At 43.5% G+C, this 14064-nt stretch overlaps 2 protein-coding genes across 9 annotated transcripts in view; both read right to left on the reverse strand.

Annotated features, from left to right (window-relative positions):
* Positions 1–4100, reverse strand: part of LOC110303781 — a 178813-nt gene extending 174713 nt beyond the window's left edge. Inside the window, exon 1 of the mRNA XM_021174996.2 lies at positions 4047–4100. The gene's annotated coding sequence lies outside the window, so the exon portion shown is untranslated. The remainder of the gene's footprint in view (positions 1–4046) is intronic.
* A 1518-nt stretch (positions 4101–5618) lies between these two features.
* Positions 5619–14064, reverse strand: part of Cep57l1 (centrosomal protein 57 like 1) — a 68412-nt gene continuing 59966 nt past the window's right edge. For all 8 annotated transcript variants that reach the window (XM_021174106.2, XM_029482850.1, XM_021174105.2 and 5 more), the window contains 4 exons: positions 10597–10674; positions 9633–9754; positions 8305–8449; positions 5619–6664 (listed from right to left, as the gene is read on the reverse strand). In XM_021174106.2, the coding sequence (XP_021029765.1) occupies positions 6452–6664; positions 8305–8449; positions 9633–9754; positions 10597–10674 (558 nt within the window). In that variant the 3' untranslated portion in view covers positions 5619–6451. The remainder of the gene's footprint in view (positions 6665–8304; positions 8450–9632; positions 9755–10596; positions 10675–14064) is intronic.

Below are 14064 nucleotides of genomic sequence, written 5' to 3' on the forward strand. Positions count from 1 at the left end.
CTGGTATAGGTCAGTCAGTGTTTCAAAGTGACATTATGAAAACCAATAAATCCCAGGGTATTGGTTAAAATGGGCGTCCATCTGCAAAACACACCAAATGGATTCACAATGGCACGTGTGTGCTAACCAATAGATTGTTCCAGGCATAGAAGGAATCTGGAAGCATTTAGTGGCTTTCAAATGCATTCTCACTGAATGCCTATGGAAAGCCAACTTTTACTTCTCCAAATATTCTGGGCTACATTTATACAGTTCAGGGATATATTGGCCTGCAGCACTGTAAGAAAATTAAAATGAAAACTATACCCCACTATTTACAAAGTTTCAAAAACATTAAACCCTTTCCCCCTTCCCCATGTCTGAGTGGCCTCTGGAATATGCATTTTTATATTATTATTATTATAAGACAGGTTTCTCTGTGCAGCCCTGGCTGCCCTGGAACTCACAGAGATCCCCCTGTCTCTGCCTCCCAAGTGCTAGGCTTAAACGTGCTACCATGCCTAGCCTATTTTTTTCAGTTTTTATCTAAGTCATTGTTTGTCCCCAACACACTCTCTTTAATGTCTCATGCCTTTATTTTCTTGTCATGTCTTTGAATTTGAGACTGCGAAAGGACTGGCCGTGGACATACTACAATTTCAAAGTGCCACCAATTAACAAGCATGGCACGAGGGAGGATGGATACTGGTTCAGGAAAGGGGCAGGCGAGAACTACACAGACCAAGATTGAGAATGGGGAGTCACAGCAGGCAAAGCCCCAGCACCTATGACACCGAGCGGGTGGACTTGCTGAGTGTCTAGAGTGGCCACAGCCACCTGTGTCATCTACTGTTCCCTTCCTTTACCCCAGCTATCAGAATTGCCATCTTCATAGCCTCTAAAGAGGTGTTTATTACAGAATAGATTCTCCTAACTGAACAAGTCGGATATAGCAATAGAAGTTAAAACTCGCTTGGCTCCTGATTCTCGTCCTCATAGTGGCATCATTACACCAAAGGAAGCCTCCTTCTGAGGCCCATGGGCTGTGGAAGCTGTCCCAGCTCTGTCCCAAGCAAACAACGCTGGGTCCTTCCTTCCCAGTGTCTATCTAAAATACAACTCAAAGCTGACTCGGTGCCTGAAACCACAGTGGCCTGCCCAGGGCTCAGATAAGATCATTAATGAGGTTATCGAGTGTTCACAAACTGTAGCCCATTTAGTTGGATCTTAGTTGGCTCTGTTGAGTCTGGAGTCACGAAACAGCACATACAATAGGTGCTCCATGAGCTGCACAGCTGTATAGTCAGAGAAGGGCCGCAGAATGTACAAAGAAGGAAAAGTGTGTTTGTTATTTCAGAGCTAGGTTCCTTGTGGTAAGTAGGTAGGTAGGTAGGTAGGTAGGGTGTATTTTCACAGTAGAATGCGTGCCTGGTATGTGTGAGGCCTCAAGTTCAGTTCCCAGAACCATGAACACACAACACAAAGCTGGGGCTGGAGAGATGGCTCAGTGTTTAAGAGCACTGGCTCTTTTCCCAGGGGACCCCAGTTCAATTCTCAGCACCTGAATGTCCGCTCATGCCTGTTTAACTCCATTTTTAGAGGATCTAATATCCTCTTTGGGGCCCTACAGGCACTGCACTTAAAGAGTACACAGGCACACGAAAAGGCAAAACACTCAGACACATAAACAAAAAAGAAAGTAACAACAACAAAAAAAACCCTACTTCCTATGTGAGATGGAGTCAAGGAGACAAAAATACATTAGGTTATTTCAGATAGTTTGCTTTTGTGAAGATTAAAGCAGAGGAAACCTCACTATTATGAGCATTAAAACTGGCCTATTCAAACCTGGAAGTGGTGGCACATGTCTTTAATCCCAGCACTCAGGAGGCAGAGGCAGGTAGATCTCTGTGAACTCAAGGCTAGCCTGGTCTACAGAACAAGTTCCAGGACAGCCAGGGATACACAAAGAAACCCTGTCTCAAAAAACCAAACCAAACCAAACAACCAACCAAACAACAACAAACCCTAACCAAACAACAACAAAAAAGGAAGGCCTATTTGGAGCAATTATTAATTTTGTCACCTCTTGTTTCTGAAAAGCCAAATAACTTAGTCTTGCTTTGTTGGCTTTAGCATGAGTAACTCCAATGGGCTTAGCCTGGATGTTGGACCTTGTGCTCAAAGCAATAGCCTCCTGTAATCTTCAAAATGCAATCACCAAGCAGACACCCAGAGAGAAGCCACTTTTGGGATGAGCAGATCCACTGTGCCGGATGCCACAGGATGGGCAGAAAGAGAAGCTTGTGCTCAGAGCTCTCAGCCTATGCGAAGACAAAAATAACCAGTGAACTCAAGGCTAGCCTGCGCTCCAGGAGATGTTTCAACAAACAAACGAACCCCACACAAAAGTGTGCTGGGTACAGAAAACACCTAGCAGAGACAGCTAGACTAGATCTGGGAGGCAGCAGAGTAAACAGGCCAGAAGACCAAAGGAAAGCTCAACAAGCCAAATCCACAGACGCCTTGGAAGAGAATGGTCAAGATTTCCCCCTCAACCCACTGTGGTGGTGCACACCTGCAGTACCAGTACTACAGAAGTGGAGGCAGGAGGACACCCAGTTTGGGGACAGCCTAGAGAAACAATGTTCGTGTGGCCTAAAGTTTCTTTCCACAGAGTTAGATCTCCCTTTCCATCACAGGGTTATTGGGTGTCGTCTCCTTATTTACACAGACTCACTGAATTCCTGTTTGATACAAGGAACACTAAATGTCACAGGCAATTCGAGTGCTTAGTTAGCACGCCCACATGGTGATGATCACTATCTATGCCGAGAGGTTTGTAAATACCTACTTAACCACTTTAGCAGAAAACAGCAGAGAAGAAAGCTGTTCTATTTTTTTACGCTCTGAGGCGGCAGCTCTGGGACAATGTAGGACCGTCCGTGACCAGTTCAACAGTCTGGGTCGTAAGTTGAAAGGGCACTAGGTTGGGTGTCTGGAGGTCAGAGGCATCGTAACCACTACTCTGAAATGATTACATCTAATTCTCCTCACTTGATCAAGTATGATAGGACACTGGAAGAGGGATGCTCCCTGGAGACAAGCAGGCAGGGTCCAAGCAACCCTCGGGGGCTCTGGTCGGTCTAACTGATTTACACGGTAAGTCATTTTCGGGCGAGTGATTGTTACTTATTCATCCTCAGCTCATTTTAACAGAAAGATGCAGCGGTGCCCAAGAAGAGCTTTCATCTTGGATGCTCTTTTGGAGAGGTCTAGGGTCCAGCTGGCATTAACCCACATGTCACATCTATGAAATGCTCAGTGACTTAGCTTCAGTTAGCGCTCACTAGCGCTTCAGGAAGTCACTACAGGCGTTCTTCATGGCACATCAGTAACTCCAGCCGTGCATCTGCCCGCCCATGCGTCTTTGGTGAGATGGCTCAGTGGGTAAGGAGCGTGGGCAGCTTTCCCGGACACTCACATGAACTGCCTCAGCTCCAGATCTGATACGCTGACCTCCGTGGGCACTCACCCACACACGACATCCACATAACTACAAATAATAAATCATTGTGAAAAATCAAACTTGTATTTAATCTTTAGATAGTTTGCTATGGCTTAAAAATACTACTTTATCAACTGGCTATGGTGGCACAAACTTGGTGAGGCAGGAGGATCGTGAATTCAAGGCCAGCTTGGACTTCACATTAAGACACCAACGCAAAATAAAACAAAAGCCTGTGTTATAGTTAAAAGCCTATACTTTTAAAAGCTTTACACATCTTTAAGGTAATTTTCACAGCTGGGGCTATGGCCAGTGGCAGAACACTTGCAAACCACGCGTGAGGTCCGTGTTCCGTCCCTACCCTGGTACCCCACAGGGTTTTTCAAGCCACCATCCTGAATAGTCTACTGTAGCGTGTCTCTCACTTCAACCTTACATCACCCAAAGCTGATTTCCCTCCAGCTCTAACAAAGCAGAAATGACCACCCTGCCAGTGACCTGCTCCAGTACAGTTAATTCTAGAGCCCAACTCCCCCCAGTATTAGAAGACTCACAATACCTGCTGCTCCAAACACAGGACTGCTCTGGCTTCACAGTTTCATGGAAGTTGAGGCTTGCCTTGTCAAGAATGGTCCGATTCCCCTGCCCCCTCCTCTGTCCCTCCCTCTCTCTTTCTAATTTCTAATTAAAGAGAACCCAAACAATTCTTTTTCAGTGAAGTGAAAAGATTAATGAAATCTTCCTGTTCCAGCAAGGAAGTTGCCCAGCAACTCCGATGCTGCCCACAGAACCTTCCCCCGCCCCCCCACCCCGCCCCAGGACAGACAGCTTTGGCTCCGCCCACCCAGAGTCAGTGACTTTGGCAAGCAGGTAACTGTGGAGGCAGATTTGTTTGCGTTAGTTACTGTGGAGTGACAAAACCATTCTTCACAGGCTCCTAGTAACTAAATGTCACCCTAAAAACCAAAACAGACTCCAGCAGTAACTTGTATGTGATCATGTTTCTGCACCACAGGGTTCCACCATAGTCTTTCTCCCTTTAGGAACCTAGGATCCAAAACAAGCAAAAGTAATTTCCACAGAGAAGAAAGTAAGCAAATTAGAACACTCCAGCTCAGTTACCGAGATTTCTAGTTTTGGCTTTAGCCCATGTGAACTCATCTTTTACCTTTTCCACCCTGCACAGAAACAAAAGCATTTTGCAGTGATTCTCAACCCTTGAAGATGAGTCACACTTGTTTGTTTTCCCAGAAGGTCCACACTTGCGCATACCTTTTCTTTATGTTGCACACCTTTTGATACTTCCTAGGAAAATAGATTGTCCTTTAAAATTGCTTTTCCTAGGCAGGGCATGGTGACCCAAACCTAATCCCTGCTCTCCGCAGGTAGATCTCCATGTGGTCCAGGCCAGCCAGGGCTACCTACTGAGACCCTGTCTCAAATGTATATGTAAAAAAAAAAAAAGTCCTTTTTATAGCCAGGCATGGCTGTACATACCTATGACTATAGCATGTGGGAAGTGTGGACAGGACAAGTTCACTTCAAGATCAATTGTTGCATAGTAAGTTCGGGGCCAGCCTGGCCTACGCTCTCAGAAAATGAAAAGAATTGCCTTTTTGGTTTTGTCTTGTTTTTGAAACTGCTCTTTGGACTCCTGATCTACAGTGTTTACATACTTAGCCTGCATACTTCCCACCACTGTGAAATTTAGGTAAGTACACAACTCCAACTGACCCCTTGGAATTGGCCCACTACTTGTACCTACCTAATTTCAAGCTTTTCCCTTTATAGCAGCTTTTTATCTAATTTCTATTTCTTTTTTTCCTTTTCTTTCTTTCTTTTTTGTTTTTGTTTTTTTTCAAGACAGGGTTTCTCTGTGTAGCCCTGGCTGTCCTGGAACTTACTCTGTAGACCAGGCTGGCCTCAAATTCAGATATTCGCCTGCCTCTGCCTCACAAATGCTGGGATTAAAGGCGTGCACCACCACCCCAGCTCTAGTTTCTATTTCAGTAGATGGCATCAATTTTCTAGTTGTACCAGAAGATTTCCACAGGCTTTTAGAAAGGCAAAAAGTATAAATTTATTATGTAACATGTGTATACAACAGAGCAATCCATTGTGACATCACGAATTTTAGAGTATAAAAGGAGATAGCACATTTACCTAATTCGTTTTCTCCTGTGGATAAAGTTAGTGAAATGCCTAACTTCTTCTTATAGAATCCTATTACCTTTTTGGGTCCTAGACATCTATTACATTGTCATATATGGATGTAAATCACATATAACATGAGTGAAAAATAGGAAACGTTGTAAAAGCGTAAGATAAAATCAATTGTTGGAGTTTAAGAGGAGACCGGGTGTAGCAGAGGAAGGAAGATGAATTAGAACTGTCTTCAAAGGTTAATCCCTTATGCATCTCATTTAGTGGCTGTCATAGCAGAGCTGAGTTAAGGTCATTTTCACAGAACTGCACAATTACTGTGCCCTCCCTTTCCAAACAGAGCAAGCATGAGCACCGATGAGACAAGGGAAGGTGGCAGTTCCAGGGACGCCAAACAAACGTCTGGGATTCTGCTCATTCCGTGTGGATCTACAGGTGACAGACAGCCTGCAAAAATCAAACTGTGGAATAGTACCCACAGGTCAGACTCCCTGGATTTCAGTGAGCATCCATCCATTCAGTACAGCTTCTTGGATTTACCTTATGGGAGCTGCAAAACGGATGCTTCTAAAGAGCTTCATGAGGTCAGGGCCTTTGGTTAACAACAATGAAAAGCAGTCATTTAGATGCCAGGAACCCTGGTAGGTCATTAGCCATTATTCTGAAAATGTACGACTTCACATTTTATAGCAGTCAGAAACATAATTCAAGGGTTCCCAAGAACATATGAAATAAAAACCACGGAGACGGCCTGCAGTCTCACTGGTGAGGTTCATTTAGGTGACAGACAGTTTGCCTTGGTCACTGCTCCCACTTGATGTCATCGCGCCTCAGCTTCGTCTGCAGGCTGTGGACCTGCACTGGTTGAAAGCGTCTGTCTCTCTGAAAAGAGCTGGTTTCACTCACACATTTCCGGGGGCTGGTTTTTAAGTTCTTAGATCCTTTAGGGTTGCCATGGACACCTGAAGATTCATTTATCCTTGAGTTCTCAATTTTTTCCTGCAGTTTACGGACCTGAAGAGAAAAGAAATCTAACATTTTAGGTAAAAATTAATGTAAGGATACCCTAAAATAGAGGACAAGATTGGTGGCTTAAAGATTACAATTAATTCAAAGGTTCAATTCAGCGAGTCACTGGCTGATACTGCTGGTCAGGTAGCCTTGCCTTCCGCAAGCCAATTCCTCCAGTTAGAGAGGAAGCACACACACAGCACACTAACGGCACACACACAGCATACACACACACACACACACACACGACACACACACACTGGGATAACTCTGAAGACAAGAATGTGTGCATGTCAGAAGTCATAGAGGGAGGATGCGTGTGCAGCAGAGGTTGAACAAAAGTTTCTGGTGGAGACCAGAGCACCAGGAAAGGAGATTTTTTTTTTTTTTAGGTGATATTAATACCAAAGGAAAGAATTGGTGCTAGGTACAAGCATTTATTTGCCTAGAAGGTACTTTTTAAAGATTAAATTGTTTATCACAATAAAGGGGTATTTATTTTTGTTGTTTGTTTTTGTTTTTTGAGACAGGGTTTCTCTGTGTAGCCCTGGCTGTCCTGGAACTTGCTCTGTAGACTTGGCTGACCTTGAACTCACAGATAATCTGCCCGCCTGTCTCCTGAGTGCTCAGATTAAAGGTGTGCACCACCATCACCCAGCTTCTGCAACAGTAACAGAAATTCATAACTTTCAAATTATAAAATGTATGTGTTGGATAAGTCTAAAAATATGATTATTCTTCTATTTTAAGTTTCTTCTATGTGGTTCCGAGGGCAAAACTTGTTCAATCTTTACCAAAACACAATCATATATTTTTTTTACTTGCTATAATTTTAAAAGTTAGTAAAATGAAAATATTTTTCTATTCTGATCATAGCATGATAAATACAGTAATATCCTTTGGATATTACTGGTTTTTACAAATCACCATCTTATAAAAGTATGCATGTGGAAGGTTGACACTCCTGCAGCTTATTGGAATGCTGAACTCCCTAGGCAGAGGGCTGTAAGAAGTACGTGATGTGATGTGAGGTTTCCTAGAAAGCCCCCATTCTGCTTCAGCGACTATGGATGGAGTTGTCTCAGAGAGAACTATTATGCTCAGGATTCTTCTGTTAGCACATTAAAGCCATGCTGTTCTTTGTTACTAACAGACAAGTATGGCATCCTCCTCCAGCCTGAGTTCTACTGAGCATAGGTGGCGAGGTACAGGACCCCAGGGAACACAACACAGCCCAGCTTGTTTCAGGAGGCAGGAGGGAATGGTTTCAGGATTATGTACCAGGTTTCTATGTGGCACAAAGGACATCATTAGGGGTGGGGTGAGGAGGGGTGGGGTGGGGGACCAGAGCAGAGAATGCTGGAAAGGTAACTGGAAGGGTGCTGAAGCAATAGCCTACGCTACAGTTTCCCCATGGCCTGATTCCACAGAACTCTTTTGCTCTCTCTCATCTCTTGTAAACCTCTGTAGAAGGGCTGTCATTACACACAGTGGTGGCTCTCTGTAAGACATTCAAGTGATTGCTGTGTATCTTTTAGTACACCATGTCTCCATACTTCCAGTTGGAAGGCCATACAGATAAGTGACACTGGATGTGTCTGGTGATTGTTGGTTTGTTTGGTAACGGGCAGTGTCCTTCTTACACTGTCTTGATGCTTCTTGAGCTTGGAGATCTGGTCACCTTTGCTTTCCATCTTCTTGGCTAACTGCTCCAGCTCCTGCTCTATGTCCTCAGAGACCGAGTGGTTCCCAGGCTGTATCATCTGTCTCAGGAGCTCTCTGTGCTCCCTACAGAGAAGAGCAAGCAACAAGGCCGGGGTGTAACTCACTCAGAGAGGGCATCTGTGCATGGCAGGTCCTCAGCGCAATACTTAGTAATATAAATAAATAATAAAATCATAAATAAAAACCACAGAAGCAGTAGTGTCTGGCAGGACACATAGATTATACTTTGCATGATTAAAAACAGAGCAAACACCAAGCACTGTTATAGAAATACTGTTATCTCTTTGTCACAACTAACTGTCTTGTTCGATTATGAGTTTTAGTTAGGAGCAAAATATTAATCTTCAAAAATAGTTGTCTAACATTAGGATATATAAGTCAATCATGATATGATAAATGTAGCCAAGCTTTTATCCTTTGAGATTCGATACATTTAGAACTATCATAGTGTCTAGCTGCTCAATAACCTAAAAACAATGTAAATTCTTGGTGTTCTCAGCTAAACAGAGTGAACAGCTCTATAGTGCTTAGCTAGAGGCAACACATGGCTCTCTTCAGTTCCAAGTCTGGGATTGGAAATGCTGTTGAGAGATCACTTATGTGTGCAGCAACACTTTACGAGTTCAGTGAGCCTGCCACCTAAGGCACGAAGCTCTGCTACGTTTGTTGGAATGTTGTTAGGCATCGGGCTCAATACAGTGACTCCCATGCAGATAGTCCTTCCTGAGGGACTTGTAATACACATCAGGACAAACCTAAAGTAAGGAATGATATTCTAACCCGCCTAATGAAACCACCCATGTAACTAAAAGACTGTAAATAAAAACTGTAGTTTCCTTCTAAAAGTTCATCTCCGTTCTAATCTAAAGTCTTCAGACTTGGTATATCCACTTGATTCATAATATTTGCCTATCAGTCTAGATCTCTGGACTATCAAAAATTAGTTCTTAGACACAGTTAAAACAGCTAAATACTATAATAAATACAATGAGAAATAGTAATAATAAGTTTATGGAAAAATACAAAGTAAGTCTAAATAGCCAAACAGATTTATAGGTGGGAGCCACAAAGGCTGCTGAAGAGTTGAGAAGGTGCCCTGCTCTTGCAGAGGAGCAGAGTCACCTACAAACCTCTGTCACCCCAGCCTCAGGGAGCCCAGCCGCTCTGCTGCGCTGGGAGCACCGGCACCATGAGCACATACCCACGTGCACACACAGTTTTGTTTTAATAAAGAATGAACACTCACATATTCATTTGGTCCAGCTCCTCTTCCATTGTCATCAAGAGTTCAGACAAACTGTCACAAATGGAAACGGGCTCTCCTGAGCTCTGAGGGTTAGCTCTAGCCTGGGAAGTTGTTCTGAAAGGCTTAGAGGGATACTGTGCTTCAGTGACTAGGACAGGTTTCTGAAGGTCACATAGCCACAGGGATACACTAGCTGCAGGAGGTTTCTTTCTTTCTTTATTTTTTTATTAGATATTTTCTTTATATACATTTCAAATGCTATCCCGAAAGTTCCCTATACCCTCTCTCCACCCTGCATCCCTACCCACCCACTCCTGCTTCTTGGTCCTGGCATTCCCCTGTACTGGGGCATATAAAGTCTGCAATACCAAGGGGCCTCTCTTCCCAGTGATGGCCGACTAGGCCATCTTCTGCTGCAGAAGGTTTTACAAGCATGTATAAGCAAAACAGCCTGGACTGACCAACTTGAAGGGAGAAGAAATAGTTGTGACCAAAACAGTATTTGATAGTGTGTGTGCTGCTTAGATTTTTGTCAACTTGACATAAGCTCAGGCTGGGAAGAGGGAACCCCAACTGAGAAAATGCCCCTATCCCAGTGGCCTACAGACAAGTCTGTGGAACATTTTCTTGATTAATGATTGGTGTGGAAGGATCCAGTTCACAGAGGGAAGGTGGTGAACTGAGCAAGCCATGGAGAGGAAGCCATGGAGAGGAAGCCATGGAGAGGAAGCCATGGAGAGCAAGCCAGTAGGAACTGTTCTTCCATGGTCTCTGTTCCCTTTCCTGCCTCCAGGTTCCTGACCCAGCTTCCCTTCATGGAGGACTGTCGACTGAGACAAACCCTTTCCTCCTCATGATGATCTGGCCACGGTGACCGTTACACAGTAGAAAGCTAACGAGGACAGTATATAAACAGCACCTGCAAACAAAGTTTCTCAACAACAACCTTCATTTTGATCCTCACCTTCTTGCTCTCAAAAGTCGGCCTTCTAAACTTGTGGTCCCTTTGCTGAGGCGGCTCTCGTTTTAAGCAGTTAATTTTCTAAAGATTGGCAAGGAAAAGGAAGTAAAGTGCTATTTTAAAATAAATTTAGAGCCGGGCGTGGTGGCGCACGCCTTTAATCCCAGCACTCGGGAGGCAGAGGCAGGTGGATTTCTGAGTTCGAGGCCAGCCTGGTCTACAAAGTGAGTGCCAGGACAGCCAGGGCTACACAGAGAAACCCTGTCTCAAAAAAAACCAAAAAAAAAAAAAAAAAAATAAATAAATAAATTTATACTCAAAACTGAACAGCAAGTATTAGTGCAGTTTGAATGGAAGACAGCAGACATGATTAAACAAACATTCAATCAGGGAAGAAGAATGGCAGACACACAAGATATTCTCTGGTCAACAATCTTATTAGTAGGGAAACTCAAATCAGTATAACATATAAAAAAGTTAATAATACAAAAGGAAAATTACCACATGCCTAGTATAACGGAAACTTTTTCTTAAAGTGATGACATAAAATATTGGCAATTTTATAAAGTAAACATGTATTTACCCTATGACCTGACAATTGCACTCTTGAAGAATTATCCTAGAAAAATAAAAACTAATGTACACACACACACACACACACCCCAACATGTGCACACAACAGCTTTATTTGTAATAACTGAAAAGTGGCAACAACCCAAATATCCTTAAACAGGTGACGAGTTAAACTATGATATATCCTTAACATGGATGTGTGTGTAGACGGAAAGTAAACATACATACAACAACTCAGACAGAACTCAAGGGAAAAGGCGACCCCTCTGTGGGATACAGTCTCACTGCATAGCACAGCTGGTCTCAAATCCCAGTGATTTCCACTGCCTCAGCCTCCTCACTGCTCAGACCGCAGAAGCAGGCCACAGGCCCGATTAGACTACAGAGAAGGTGGGCAGACTGACAGTGGCTGGGGCCTGGGGAAGGGGTGCGTGCCTATTAAGGAACTGTGTGAAGGAGCCTCAGAGAAAGTGAACAGTTCTGTATCTTGATTGTTGGGATGGGTACATAAATCTACACGTGATACATCTATGTAACTCTCCTACATTTCTCAGTTACCATTAGAATCACACCTTCTTGTCTTTTCTGTTCCTAGAAGCTTTCTATGAGTGCCAACTACTTACAGAGTAGAAAAGTTCAAATTCACCACACCCCCAACCCACTTCTAGATAGGCATCTTACTGTTTCCTAGGCTGGCCAGGAACTTGCTATGCAGTTCAGGCTGGTCTTAAACACAGAAGCCTCTTGTCTTAGCCTCCTAAGTATATTTCTAGCTGTGCATCACTACAGCTGGCTTTAAAAGTTAGCTTTTATATTCTTACTTTTTATTTTATTTTTATTTTTGAGACAATCTTATTAGCCCAGGATGGCCTGACCCTAGCTCTCCCTGCCTCGGCCTCCTGCATGCTGAGACTGGCTGAAGCGTGGGGACACCAGGCACTCTCCAGATGCTCTTCTGACTACGTGGTGCCATAAGGCTCAGCACATGCTCTCTTGTCCTTGAACTCCTGGCCTGTAAGTTGGAATCGTAAGCACATGCCAGCATGTTGGCTTAGCTGTCTCTAACACTTAGAGGCACTGGTCTAAGAACTACACTATATGAGCTGAATATTCAGCTGGCGACTCAGGGACAGAGAATTAGAGACATATGGGTCCCCCTGAACTCTGACCCCAGCTCCAGTGATGTCAGGGATGCTTTTATCCTTAAAGGGAACATCAGAATTTGCATCCCGTATGAACTTGGCACTGGAATTACTACTTTTACAAAGTGACTTTGATGTTAATTGCTCTCTCCTCGTTCAGAACTTACATTTTCTTTCTGATATTCCTTTTATATTCTTATAGTTTGTACAATAAATATGAAGATAAACTATCTTCTTATCAGATAAAAGATGACACTAATGAAAGATTTAATAGAAGTCATTGTTCTATTTGTAAATTACTTATAGTGTTTTCTATTTGGATTTTCAGTTCAAATCCCATTACTCAGACGAGACATTAAAAACAGATTAAGAAAATAGGCAAGCAGGGCAGTGGTGGCTCACGCCTTTAATCCCAGCACTTGGGAGGCAGAGGCAGGCAGATTTCTGAGTACGAGACCAGCTTGGTCTACAGAGTGAGTTCCAGGACAGCCAGGGCTACACAGAGAAACCCTGTCTCGAAAAAAACCAAAAAAAAAAAAAAAAACCCAAACCAAACCAAACCAAAACCCAAAAAGTCAAAGGCAAAATAAGTGTTTTTCATTATCATAATTATAAAATTATTTTTTCTTTTCCATTTTTTGTGTCGTGGTATATCTATGTTTGTATATCTGTGGGCATAGGTCTGTGAGTAGATGTATGTGTACACGTATGTGCATACATGTAGAAGCCCAAGGTTGGTAATGGTTATTGTGCTAGGTTGCCTTTCTGCTTTATTTGTTGAAGGCAAGGTCCTTCAATCAAACCCAGAGCTCATTGTGATGGCTAATTTCCTTAGCCACCTTGATGGGGAAAATGGTGAATTAAATATTTAATAAATAAACCCTTCGGCAGGTTCCCTCCTCACTCCAATAGTTTGAGTTCCTGAATAAAACACGGCCTTTATATTTTGATATGCCTTAAACAGCCCAATAGCTGGGCCACTGCCTAACCTCCACGTGGTTAATCCCGAGTTACTACTTACTAATTCTGTGTTCTAGCTTGGCTGCTAGGGACTCAGAGGGCTGACCAGCTGGCCTGGCTCTCCCGGCTAGTTCCCATGGGGGCCATACCTCTCTGCCCTGCCCTCTTCTCAGGCATGGCGTCTCTCCTCTCCTCCACCTTTCCTGCCATCGTGGATCTCCTTTATTTACTAAATATTTAATTCAACAGATGGCATCCAACGTTTGGCAAGAACTCATTTTAAAAAATTAATTGGAGACTCCCGGGTGGAATACACAGCCTTTAAGATTAAGAGGTAGGGAGAGCTGGGCTCTCAGTAGTCAGTGGCGTGGTTCTCTCCAACCTGAGTTCTGAGCTCCTGCTGGGACAAGGCAGGTCACAAAGGGCAGCCAAGACAAAATACGGAGTTTACTGAGTAATAACTTGGGCTTACTGGTGGGAGGTGGGTTAACCACGTGGAAGTTAGGCAGTGGCCCTGCCACTGAGCTGTGTAAGACACATCAACTACAAAGGCTGCGGGTGTGTCACTCATTTGGGAACATAAAGCGAGGTGGGGAGCGAACCCATTGCTGGGATTTGTTTATTAGATATTAAACTCTATAGGAAAATCCCTTGCTTTTACTTTCAAACTTCGAGTTACAAGGAGGGCACCATGCCCACAAGGCATTTAGGTTTTTTGCTTTGTTTTGTTTTGTTTTTGGAGACAGGGTTTCTCTGTGTAGCCCTGGCTGTCCTGGAACTCACTTTGTAGACCAGG

Source organism: Mus caroli, chromosome 10 (assembly GCF_900094665.2).
Source record: "Mus caroli chromosome 10, CAROLI_EIJ_v1.1, whole genome shotgun sequence".
NCBI classification, from domain to species: Eukaryota; Metazoa; Chordata; class Mammalia; order Rodentia; family Muridae; genus Mus; species Mus caroli.